Source organism: Saccopteryx bilineata, chromosome 3, assembly GCF_036850765.1.
Source record: "Saccopteryx bilineata isolate mSacBil1 chromosome 3, mSacBil1_pri_phased_curated, whole genome shotgun sequence".
Lineage (NCBI taxonomy): Eukaryota > Metazoa > Chordata > Mammalia > Chiroptera > Emballonuridae > Saccopteryx > Saccopteryx bilineata.
This window is the reverse complement of record NC_089492.1, coordinates 100729490-100742968: the sequence shown is the minus strand read 5'-3', so window position 1 is coordinate 100742968 and position 13479 is coordinate 100729490. Positions and strand designations below refer to the sequence as shown.

The 13479-nt window shown below is 36.7% G+C and overlaps 1 protein-coding gene across 1 annotated transcript in view; it reads right to left on the bottom strand.

The window, feature by feature from the left end:
• Nucleotides 1-5160: 5160 nt before the first annotated feature.
• Nucleotides 5161-13479, bottom strand: part of PPM1B (protein phosphatase, Mg2+/Mn2+ dependent 1B) — a 70642-nt gene continuing 62323 nt past the window's right edge. The window contains exon 6 of the mRNA XM_066267031.1: nt 5161-6299. Within this exon, the coding sequence (XP_066123128.1) occupies nt 6174-6299 (126 nt within the window). The 3' untranslated portion in view covers nt 5161-6173. The remainder of the gene's footprint in view (nt 6300-13479) is intronic.

The following is a 13479-nucleotide window of genomic DNA, read 5'->3' as shown; positions in this document are numbered from 1 at the left end:
TCATTGGTTTCTGTTCTTATCCTTATTGCTTCCCTCCTTTCTTGCACTTGTAGTAATTCCTAAGTAGGAAAGTTAAATTATTTTGAGACCTTAACTTCTTTCAAATAATAGTGTTTAAAGCTATAAATTTCCCTCTAAGTACTGCCTTAGCTGCAGCCTAAACATTTCCATATGTTGTAATTTTCATTTTCATTCTGTTAAAGATATTTCCTAATTTGTATTATAACTTATTTTTTGGTACATAATTATTTACATATTTGTTTTTCTTATTTTAAAGATTGATTTCTAGGTTAATTCCACCATAGATAGAAAATATGCCTTATATGATTTCAATCTCCCTTAAATTTAGTTATGTTATTAAGAAGCAGGAATATTTTTTTCCTTGCACTTTCCACTTCTGCTGCCTGGACACAGATACATATGGCCCTGGATGATGTTGTACCTACAGATGGAAAAAAGTCTCCGACTTGAATCACCACATGAAATAGAGAAGCAGACTTACCTGGAACACCCATCCTGTTCCATGAGGAAGAAATAAACCTCTATTTTTTGAACCATGATAGGTGTGGTTGTTTGTTGCATCAGTTTATCCTGATTAAAAAGCTGCTTATCTCTTTAAGCCCCTCCCCACACCACCCTGGAAGTGAGTTTCTCATAACCATTTACAATTCTACATTTTAGTTCACACTATCCAAAGCATACTCACCACATCTATTTATTTTCATGTGTTATATTAACAAAAACTTCAAATGAATATAAATATAAAGTTTACTGCATTGGCCATGATTCTTTTTTAAAATAAAATTTTATTGAAGTATAACATACACACAGAGATGTACACAAATATACTATCTATACACACATATAAAATACATGTATCTGCAGAACTTCACAAAGCTCTCTACATCTGGGGTATTTATTGTCTTCCCTCCCATTCTCTTTCTTTCTTGCTATTTTTTCAGCCCTGTTAATTGAGGAAGTCAAGAAAATGAGATAAAAGGGCATCCAGAGTATGTCACTGAGAGATCCTTCAATAAGTCTGAATTTAAGCTAGATGCCAAAGCTGGTCCTTTCCAACTGCCTACATGGGGCCCCATTTCTCCGCCACTCTCCTCCAGTGCCACCCTTTCCCATTTTTAAGAGAAACAGTCTACAATACAGGCAGGGTAGGACGTATAGAGAGGAGCTGCATATTTTCTTTCTCGCAAATGCATGACTCCAGGGCAATTAGTTGCTAATCAACTTGACATTTTTGGTAAATTTTAAAAATTCCTCCAATGGACTCCTTTCTTGAGTCACTTTACTTCTACCTGTCAGATATTTGTTGCAATATAGTTATACTTATTTTATTAGTAAGAACACTTTGCTACCACACTGCTGGAAAGTTGTGACAGCTAAGTCCCATTGCCTATGAGGTGAACTTCATCCTTTGGTGCGTGGCACTGTTCTGCTCTGTCCAGTACACGTGCTGCAGGTGGCCATAGGCTGCCGGCCAAGTTGTGGTTTTTCTTTTTTAATGCATAGGAGTTATTTTATAAAATACTTTACTAGTGAAGAATCATACACATATAGGATAAAATGGGGAGATGTATCAAAAAAGAACAAGAACCAAGAAGAAACCACCATTTCCACAGGAAGAACTGTTAAGTTCAGAATTTCAAAAATGTGTAAGTAGTACAAGAAACACCATAAGAAAAACAAATACCAGATGTTTGCAAGTACATACAGGAATAGGGTTAAAGTGAAAGCTCCAAATAAGTTAAGAAATACACAAGCAATAGGGCCAATAAGAATTTTATTTCCTATTTTTGGCTGATGGAAAACAAAATGATGATACTGGAAATCTAAGACTATTTTGGGGTGGCCCAGTCTTAAGATTTATGGAAGTGTAGAGAGGGGTATCAGCTTCAAACATCAGAAAGGGTAACTGTTGTTCTAATTTTGGGAAGAGATCAAAGATAGCGACAACTTGATACTGATCCAGGAAGGTCCTAGAATAGATCTATTATAATGATAATGATTCTTAAGTCTTTAGAAAACATCATTCACTAGGAATCAGTATGACTTTTAACTTCATAAACTTTTGGGGGCAGTTAATTGACTAACACTTGGGAAATGTAGGTCTTCAGCAAGAAATCCAAGATCCCACGATATCCTTAGAGATAACCTTTGGAGAAATATGGGCTGATCAGTAAAGCACCTAATGGGTGTTGATTAATACATAGGTCAGTCTGTTGTTATACTGAAGAGAAGTTTCTGAAGCCTACTGGAGGCCACTACTTCAGACTTGTTTCATTCAATATAGAAGGTCTATATATCAAATTCTGGAGTGACTGGAAAAAAAACAAAAACAAATATATCTGATGAATCCAAACACACCTCAAAAGATTAATGGCTCTAACATAAGAAAAGTTAAGAATAAATGAAATTTCTGCAAAGTAGGCTAAAAAACAAACCAACTGCAGCAGCGCAGGGTGGAGAAAGAATGCTAAACAGCAATAAAAATAACCACAAAAGATTCCAGTAGTACCATGGGGGTGTCAGCAAAGCTAGTCCAATATTTAGGTGTTAGATAGAACAGTATTAACCAGAACAAAGGACTTGACAGTTCTGCTACCTACAAACGTTCACTTCCACATTGTACACTTTAAGAAATAGATATATAGAAAACTAGAGTCTTTGGAGAAAAGGATATTGGGTGGTAAAGACAATGGAAGCCACAACAGACGGTGAGTGAAATAACTGGAGATAGAAAAGAGAGCCTGACCTGTGGTGACGTAGTGGATAAAGCGTCAACCTGGAATGCTGATGTCACCAGTTTGAAACCCCGGGCTTGCCTCATCAAGGCACATGAGAAACAACTACTCCGAGTTGATGCTCCTGTTCGTATCCCACCTTTCTCTCTCTCCTCTCTTTAAAATCAATAAATAAAATCTTAGAAAAATGAAAGAAAGAAAAGAGATGAGGCTGGAAGTCATCATAATAGCTGTGGCTAAATGTCCAGTCCTAAGAGTTAAGACAAATGAGGGGAAGAAACAGGGAACCACCTAGAACCAGCAGAGCTTCAAATAGATGGATTTAGATTCTGGTCCCTGGAGAGTCAGATCAGAGGCTGCTCAAACACCATCTGTATTAAGGTTTTTTCCAACTTAGTGATTCTATAAATATAATATATATTTAAAGATTTGTCTGGCTATAAAATTTATTACTGTATCTTTGAAGAACATACAAATGACAATTCTTCAGTACTGCTGTAAATTTTTGAGGATGTAAAACTAAGTATCACTGTTTCTTTTTTGGCCAGTCTTTTATCCCTCCAGTGGACAAACATTTATGTGTTGCTCTACCCTCCCCGACCCCCGTTTTATTGAGGTACAATTGAAATGTGTGTTGTTTTTTGGCGTGAAATCAGTCTAGAAAATGTGGTTTGTTTTGCCCCCTTCCCTACCAGTGTTAAAACAATCAGCATTGAAGTGTAAATTTGTGTGTGTGTGTGCACATGCATGAGAGAGACAGGAGAAGGCTCAACTTTAGTTGTACATTGTTTCTCATACATGCCTTGACTGCGGGGCTCAAGCTGAGCCAGTCATCCCTTGCTCCAGCCAACGATCATGGGATCATGTCCACGACCCCACCCTTAAGCTGGTAGCCCGTGCTCAAGCAGGCAACTTCGGGGTTTCAAACCTAGGTCCTCAATGTCCCAGGTCAACGCTCTATCCACTGCACCACTTCCAGTCAGTCTGATGTAAAATTTCTGATGTTGAAAGACATTTCACTAATACAGTGTAGTACAATGTTACACTATCAGAAAGAACACTCTTGTCTGCCAAATTCATGTGTCCCACCCTAAAAAAGCCAAAAGCCCTAAAATAATTATATATAAAGACAATACAAACAGGTTATTAGAAAGAAATTATTCCCTTTTCAAAGATAACTTTATATAGCCAATCTTCTAGGTGCATTTAACTTACGGTTTTATTGGAAATGTGTGGCATGAACCTAATTCTTTTCTTTTTTAATTGAATTTATTGAAATAAATTATAAACAAAATTATATAGGTTGCAAGTGTACAATCCTACAACATATCTCTGTACATTGTATTGTGTGTTCATCACCCCAAGTTGTCTCTGTCCACTAATTCTAATTAATTCCAATTCTGCCTTAGTTTAAGTTATGTCTTAGAACTACCAGCAAGCTCTAGGCACTACTACTATATAGTTCAGATGCCCATAAGTCTATTTCAATATTCATTCTCAGATATTACACAAACGATAAATAAATCCATACCACACTAAAGAAATGTGCTATTCTATATAACTGCATCAGAATTATCCAGAGCTGAAAAAAATAAAAGAAAAACTTTCCTAAAAGAAATTAACTACAATCTAAGACATGGAAACAACCAAAGCATCCTTTGGTGGATGACTGGATAAGGCAGATGTAGAACAAATACACAATGGGATATTACTCAGCAATAAGAAAAGATGAAATACTGCCATTTTTGACAACATGGATGGATCTTAAGAATATCATGCTGCCCGACCAGGTGGTGGTGCAGTGGATAAAGCGTCGGCCTGAGATGTTGAGGAACCAGGTTCAAAACCCAGATGTCACCGGCTTGAGCATGGGATCATAGACATGACCCCATAGTCACTGGCTTGAGCTGAAGGTCACTAGCTTGAGCATGGTGCCACCGGCTCAGCTGAAGCCTCCAGTCAAGGCACATCTGAGAAAACAATCAATGAACTAAGGTGCCACAACTATGAGTTGATACTGCTTCCTATCTGTCTCGGTCTGTCCCTATTTCTCTCTCTGGAAAAAAAAAATCATGCTAAGAAGTGAAATAAATCAGAAAAAGTCAAGAATGATATGATTTCATTCATTAGTAGAATATAAAACTGAAAGCAACAAATGAACAAACAAGACAAACAGTAACTCATAGACACAGACAAAAGTACAGTGGTTACCAGAAGGGAAAGGTGTGAGGGAGGACAGTAATAAAGGGTAAAAGGGGACAAAAATATGGTGACAGAAGATTTGACTTTGGGTGGCAAACACACAATTCAATAGACAGATGATATATCATAGCATTCTATACTTGAAATCTATCTATATAATAAAATGTTATTTTATTAATAAATTTAATAAAATTTTTAAAAATTAAAAGAAATCTGTCAAAATTTTTATTATTACCTTCCAGAATATTTACATCAATCTTCTTTGGAAAACCAAGAATTAACGTTGGTGTATCTTTGTGCTCAAGGGCAAATAGGCTTTCTTTTTTCTTATTGTACTTTTTTGCAAGTTTCAGAGTGGAAATATAATCTCTCAGAAAGAGAATGTACAGTTACTAAGTACTTACAGTCATTTACTATTTCCTGGTCACATAAAAAAGGAAATTAACAATTGGAACCGTAATAGTACAAGAGGGGGAGCTTAACTAGGTGTTGATGTATTGTCCAAAAGTACTATAATTTGGTCTGGGAAATGAGAAAATACGTGAGCTGATCCCTTCTCAATAATCTTAAATGTAGGTCTTTAAAGTCATCTAAATTAAGCCACAAGTGTCTAATTTAAGGAGTTACTAAGACCTGTATTCATGCCTGACCAGTGGTGGCACAGTGAGTAAAGAATCGACCTGGAACACTGATGTCCCTGGTTTGAAACCCTGGGCTTGCCTGGTCAAGGCACATATGGGAGTTGATGCTTCCTTCTCCTCCTCCATTTCTCTCTCTCTCTCTAAAATGGAATAAATAAAATCTTTAAAAAAAAAAAGTAAAGATCTATATTAATGTAGAGTAAGTCACTTAGAAACCTACTTCCCTTTATGTTAATTATAAACACTATCTCTCATTTCAGGAGAAATCGGGCATCATAGAAACTAGACAATAGATGCTCTTACACATTTAGAAATCCAGTAACTTCTGATGTAAATTGTACTTTCAGGAGTAGAAAAACAATAGGAAGATTAACGTTTGCCTATAACCAGGACAGTCCCTGGAATAACACCAAAAGTACTGACAAGAAGCCACAGGTGTTTATTACACAGACAGAGAAAAATATGATATTGAAGGGCACAGTGACAATTCTCTGCCTCCACTAATGGGTTATAAGATTAATGGTTAATACGAACATAAATATTATATTTAGATAATGTTGAGTTTATTTTTCTTTCAGTTTATGAAAAACCTTTTTGTTCTTGTACTTTTTAGGGGCTTGGAAGGTCTGCCAGCCATTCTGCCTTTCTTGTCACCAGAATTCTCAGCAGGTTTACAAATGCACATGTCCAAGACTGCCATCTGGTGGAAATGATAGAAATAAATTTTTTTCATGGGTAAGTGATTAAGTCTCTTGTCTATTAAGGTATGAATTTAAAATATCGTAAGTAAATGTTTCATTCATAACAGTAATAGTATAAAATAACAAGGAATTAACTTAATAAATATGTAGACCATATGGAGAAAACTACAAAATGTTACTCAGGGCATTAAAAAAATACTCAAATAGAATGACACAGCATATTCCTGGAAAAAGTCATCTCTGCTCAAGACATCAGTTATTTACATATTAATCTACACTTACAACAATTCAGCATTAACAGGATTTTTATTGGCAGGGAAATCTTGGCCAAACTACTCAAAAGTTCATCTGGGATAATAAATACTCAATTTTTGTTGAAGTAGGCTAGAAAAGGAAAATTTCCTTACCAGAAAACAAAATGCACAAGGCAGTGAAATAGAATGCTTATAAATATACAAGCATATACAAGAATATATATAGTAAAGGCAGTGATAAAGAAAAATATTACTTTTTGCCCTGTAGCAATACCCCAAATGAGTTCTTTTTGTATTATATAAATTAAAAAATCAAATAAAATGTATGTAAACAGTTACTTACTCAGAATGTGAAAAGATTGTTTATGTATACAACTGAACTGTGAAACTGTTAAAAGAAAATGATACAATTCTGAATCTTTTGAATGTTAAAAAAACCCAAGACACTTCTCAAAACCAAGCAAATTGAACACTTTAAGATCTTTGCAGTTTACTGTATGTCAAGGTTTTCAATTTTTAAAATGAAAACAGTTAAAAACCATGATATTGGACTTAAAATGGTATATGGAAAATAAAAAGGAATTTTTTTACTAAAAAAAGCTATCCAATACTTTTCAGATCAGAGCACCGTAGCCCTCTCTAGTGCCTCTCGAATCACAATGCATAGAAAAAGCTTTTATTCTGCCTGTAAGAAAAGCTGACATAGAAATAAAAAGTTACTGTGTTAAGAAAAAGCACAGAAACAGAGCAGCATGATACGATTTGGGGCAGTAGGGAGAACCTATGCTACTGAGATTGTGGTTTTTCAGGAATGAGGTCATTTCAGTATTAGACAGCTTTGTTCTTAGTCCTACACTTTAATACATTAAAGCAAACAAACAAAAAATAAAAGTTGAAAGGCCAAGTGATGAACTGGGGAGAATAATTCATGGCATATACCAATAGAACAATGGTAAAAATGGTTTATTTCCTAAATACGTAGAGCTCTCACTAATCAATAAAAGAAATGATGTTTATAGAAAGGAACATGTGAACAAGACAGTAATAACCAAAATGAGAAAAATGTTCAATCTCACCAGTAATTAAATACTGAAAATTAAATCAGAAAACATCATAAATTACAGTATTTTACCCACAAAATTGGCAACATGCAACACTGGCAAGAAAGCAGAAACCCTGGGCATTTTTGTATACTGCTGGGATTATAAAATGGTACTCTCTCCCTGGAAGGCAACCCAGGACCACTGAATTCATTCAATTTCTCTATTTTATTTTTTAATTCAAGTTTATTAAAAATTCAAACATACAGAAAATTACAGAAAAGAATTTAAAATACCCTTACCTATTACCCCAGACTTATCATGTTAACATTTCATTATCTTTATTTGGGGGGGGAGGAAGAAAATAAACAATGCTTCTGAAGTCCTAATTAATATGCATTATTCCCAAGTACATTTATACAACTATACTATGTATCTATAAATTATATATTATATTCCAGCAACTCTAAGATTCCATTCTTTTATGTATAAGAAAAAAATGCTTTCAACTAAACTATGAAACAATGCTTTAATAACAGGATTATTTTACACTTACTGTAATAAAATTTTAAGACACATTTAAAAAGTCTTGTTTCTGCCTGGCCTGTGGTGGTGCAGTGGATAAAACATTGGCCGGGAATGCTGAGGTTGCCAGTTCAAACCCCTGGGCTTGCCCAGTCAAGACATACAAGAAACAACTACTACTGAGTTGATGCTTCTTGTTTCTCCCTTTCTACCCCCTCCCCCCGCTCTAAAAATCAATAAAATCTTGTTTCTGGACTTTGCTTATGTGGTAACCTTGCTTCTATCTTTAATCATATGTAACCATTCTGAAGACATTCTAAACAGCATTTACACGTAAGTCCAACAGTGTATAAAAGCCAATTATGGAACTGAAATAGGAATAGCGATGGCCATGTTCGCACAACTGTGCCGTGACAGCTACCCAGCTAGTGGCAATTTTAAGATGCCACTGACCCAAGATGCTTCTCAATTTCAAAGATGTTAAAATAGGGAGAAAGGAGTGCATTTTAGAATAAATTTTAGAGATTTAAAACAAAATTTTGGAACTTGCTGTTTCTCTCAGCATTGTTTTCAAAGCATGAAAATATGGCTCTGAGTCTAAGGAAGCAGAGCCAGGCAGCACCAGTGCTGTGGAGCACAGAATCCTCTTAGCCCATTCTTCAATCCATTTCACTAAGTGCCCCAGAAAAAATTTTTTATGCAAAAGGGTATTAGTCGGTTATGGTATTCCTCCATTGTATCTTCTGCCTTACAGCAGGAAAATAATCTAGAGACAGTCACTTCAAAGGCCCTGGAATTGATAATACAGTATGGTGACAGGATGGAGGTACTTGCATTGGAGATATTTAAGGTGTGCCAAAAAGTTCAGTAATCAAGATAAATCTATATATTTATATTTATTGATTTTAGAGAGAGAGAGCAAGGGAGACAGACAGAAACATCGTTCTAGTTGTGTGCTCTGAGGGGATCGAACTGGCAACCTTTGAATATTGGGATGATGCTCCAACCAACCGAGCTATCAGGCCAGGGCTCAAGATAAAGATTTTAATGCAACATTTAAAAGAATCAAAACTAATGCAAAAACCATAATGTATTATCAGTCTTTAAAGACCAAATCATTATCACTAAATTTTCCTTTTGCCTCAGGCTCCAACAGTGTGGCCAGCACTGTCCCTGACCTAGTCTTACAGGGAAGGGCGCAGAGTGATCAACGTGCTACACTACAGTTTATTTATTTTTATTTATTTTTTTCCATTTTTCTGAAGCTGGAAACAGGGAGACAGTCAGACAGACTCCCGCATGCGCCCGACCGGGATCCACCCGGCACGCCCACCAGGGGCCACGCTCTGCCCACCAGGGGGCGATGCTCTGCCCACCCTGGGCATCGCCATGTTGCGACCAGAGCCACTCTAGCGCCTGGGGCAGAGGTCACAGAGCCATCCCCAGCGCCCGGGTCATCTTTGCTCCAATGGAGCCTTGGCTGCGGGAGGGGAAGAGAGAGACAGAGAGGGAAAGCGCGGCGGAGGGGTGGAGAAGCAAATGGGCGCTTCTCCTGTGTGCCCTGGCCGGGAATCGAACCCGGGTCCTCTGCACGCTAGGCTGACGCTCTACCGCTGAGCCGACGCTCTACTGCTGAGCCAACCGGCCAGGGCTACACTACAGTTTAACGTGCAACAGAAACACACAAAGACATTTTCATTGGTAGGGTGCACAATTTTCAATATTAGATCACAAAATGTATGCAGGCTAAGAATTAGAGAATATGGATTAACTATTTTTATGAAAAGGAACTAAGTTTATATAAGATGAAGACTTGCCAGGTATGCCTGACCTGTGGTGGCGCAGTGGATAAAGCGTCAACCTGGAAATGCTAAGGTCGCCGGTTCGAAACCCTGGGCTTGCCTGGTCAAGGCACATATGGGAGTTGATGCTTCCTGCTCCTCCCCACCTTTTCTGTCTCTCTCCTCTCTCTCTCCCTCTCTCTCTCCTCTCTAAAATGAATAAATAAAATTAAAAAAAAAAAAAAAAGACTTGCCAGGTATCAGCATTCATGAGGCTACAGTAACTAAAACGATGTGATATTTGAACAGGGTTAGACAAAATGGCAACAGATCTGAATTTAGGAACCGGAAATAGATCATACATATAATATATGGGAAGTTGGTATTTGATAGGGTTGGCCTGGTACTGACACAAGTAGCTAGCTATAACAGAGAAAATTAGCTTCCTTATTTCATACTATATATAATAAACTCAAGATGTTAAAAACCTAAATGTGTGTGCCTGGGAAGACTTTAAAAGTCCTGAAATAAAAGAGAATATGCAAACTTGAAATGGTGATTTCTTAAACAAGAAAGACAATGGTATAAACCACAATGAAGACTGACAAGGTTCCATTAAATAAAAAAAAAAAAGACAGGTTTTGCAACACATACAACAAAGGGTTAGAATCCAGAGTAAATAAAAAACTACAACTAAGTGAGAACCAAATAAAAAAATGGACAAAAATATTCAATTCAGAAGAGGAAACCCAAATGACCAACACAAAAAGGCAAAGATGTTCATTTCACATGTAATCAAAAATACAAATTAAATACTATTTCATGTTCATCTGATTGGCAATTTTTTTAAAGATTTTATTTATTCATTTTAGAGAAGGGGGGAGAGAGATCGAGATCGAGAGAGATAGAGAGAAGGCAGGGAGGAGCAGGAAGCATCAACTCCCATATGTGCCCTGACCAGGCAAGCCCAGGGCCCCAAACCAGAGACCTCAGAATTCCAGGTCGACCTTTATCCATTGCGCCACCACAGGTCAGGCTGATTGGCAATTTTAAAGTCTGACAATCAAGTGTTACTGAGAATGGCAAAGGTCAGAGGAATAGGAATCTCTGCACATTCCTTGTGGAACTGCAACTTAGCATCCACCGTTAGTATGTATATAAAATATTAACTTGAAGATATACATATACGCATGCCCTGTAACTGAGCAATATTATTTATATGCAAATACTAGAGAAATACTAGCAGATGTGCGCAAGGGACACATACCAGGATGCCCACTACATCAGCTTAGTAGTAAAAAAGTTGCAAATAACCTATATATTTCTTAATGGGGAAATGAATATATTGTGGTATAGAGACACAAGTGAATACTACACCAATTTAACCATTAGCCTGTTCTATAAAACAGGGAGATGTACAAGTAATAATATGAGCAGATACATTCAAACCTGAGGCTGGAAATAAAATGTTTTCCTCCCCACAATACCCCACCACCACCACCAAATTCAAAACTAACCAAACATGGTGCATGGATGTGGCGAGAAGGGATGATGAGGTGACTGACCTCTTATGATAGGTGATATCTTCTTGGTCAAATCTCACAACCCCATCCACACCAGCTAACCATAACAAAACACCCAATAAAAACCTGTATATATCCTTCACAGCCCAGGTTAACATTGCTCTTAACTGAGTTTCGTATCTTGCAAAAAACGACTATCTAGTTGAATCTGTCATGTTTATAAGCTCTGAGCCTAATGGCTTTCAAACTTTTCAAAGAACCTTTATTCAAATAGTCTTCAGTGGAATAGCAACAAGTTAACACAAAAAAGCAGAACTGCTCTAGAGGTGGAGAGCTGGCACCCTAGTCACTTCCTCTAGTCATGGTAACATTTTTCTTTTTGACAGAGACAGAAAGTCAGAAAGAGGGATAGGGACAGACAGGAAAGGAGAGAAATTAGAAGCATCATTTTTTTTTTCTGCTGTGGCACTTTAGTTGTTCATTGACTGCTTTCTTGTATGTGCCTTGACCCTGGGGCTACAGCGGACCAAGTAACCCCTTGCTCGAGCCAGCGACTTTGGGTTCAAGCTAGTGAGCTTTGCTCAAACCAGATGAACCCGCGATCAAGCTGATGACCTCAGGGGTCTTGAACCTGGGTCCTCCACATCCCAGTTCGACACTCTATCCACTGCGCCACCATCTGGTCAGGCTAGTCATGGTAACATTTTAGGAAGGGTTTGAACTTCCTAAAAATTCTTAATACTATTATTTAGTTTTGAGTATACAATTTTAAAATGTAGACTCTTCATAAAAAGCTTTGTTGCTTGCTAAAGAAGCTGTAACTCCAGAAATTAATAAAATCCAGTCACACTTTCAATTTGAATATATTTTAATAGCATCAAAGTGCTCTAATAACCACAAGACTTGCCTACTAAGATCAGTTTTAATAGCAAATATTAAACGTAGGTATTTAAGATAAGCTTTATACCATATCAATTTACTTATAAGATGGTTATTCACAGGCAAAAGTCTCATGAAAATAAATGCATGGTCCTCTAAATCAAGTTACTGTAGAATTTTGTCAAAATGCCGTATTCTCCCATGTATAAGACGATGCCATGTATAAGACATACCTTAATTTGGGGGCCCGAAATTTGAGAAAAAAAAGAAAGTATTACATAAAGCTATTGAATTCATTTTATTCATCATAAAATTCATACAACTCTTCATCCGTGCAAAAAAGTGGGAAATGCAAAAACCTATAACCACTGTATAAGACACACTGTTTTTAAACCCCAAATTTTTGAAAAAAATGTGTCTTATACATGGGGAAATATGGCAAATTACACTTCATATTTTCAAGAATCAGAAATAAAGCACAAGAATAATTCTTGAAGTGTACTGGTCCTCTTCACCTGAAATACATACCAAAGTATTTTCTTACAAGTAGATATATGAGAAGAATAAAAGAACACATTTGTGGTACAGATTTAATCACTAAAAGAATCACCTGCCAGTATTATAAATTAGGGTTACTAGTTAAGGAAAATATATCCCAAACCTTTCATTCTACCCATATATAGAAGTTACAATTCTTTCGTGCTCCATTAGAGTTTTAGATAGGAAAAGACAGAATAACCACCTAACACCAAGATATGAACCCTATGCCTGAATTATAAGAGCATAGCTACTAGTTATACTTGAGTAGGGAATGATATAGTGAAGAAAGGTGGAATAAAACTGCAACAGAAAATAAAGAGAAGACACCAGAGCCTAAAAAAAAGCTAGCAAGTGAGAACTAGTGGTGATGATGCCTGAAAAGCAGCATATTCTAAGTAGCTGGTTTGGCTTCTAGACCACATTACATCAATCACCAAAACAATGGGCAAAAATAAACACGTGCTTACCATTTTCATCAAGGCTTACAAATTCCTAAAGTTGAATAGTAACTTTCAGAATTGCTTTCAAATAAATTCTAGCCTTAATGAGTACTAACTATAAATACATCAGCATTTGGTTGTCTTACAAATAAAAAGAATTTTCTATACATTGTGCTCCCCCCCCCCCCCAACTTAGA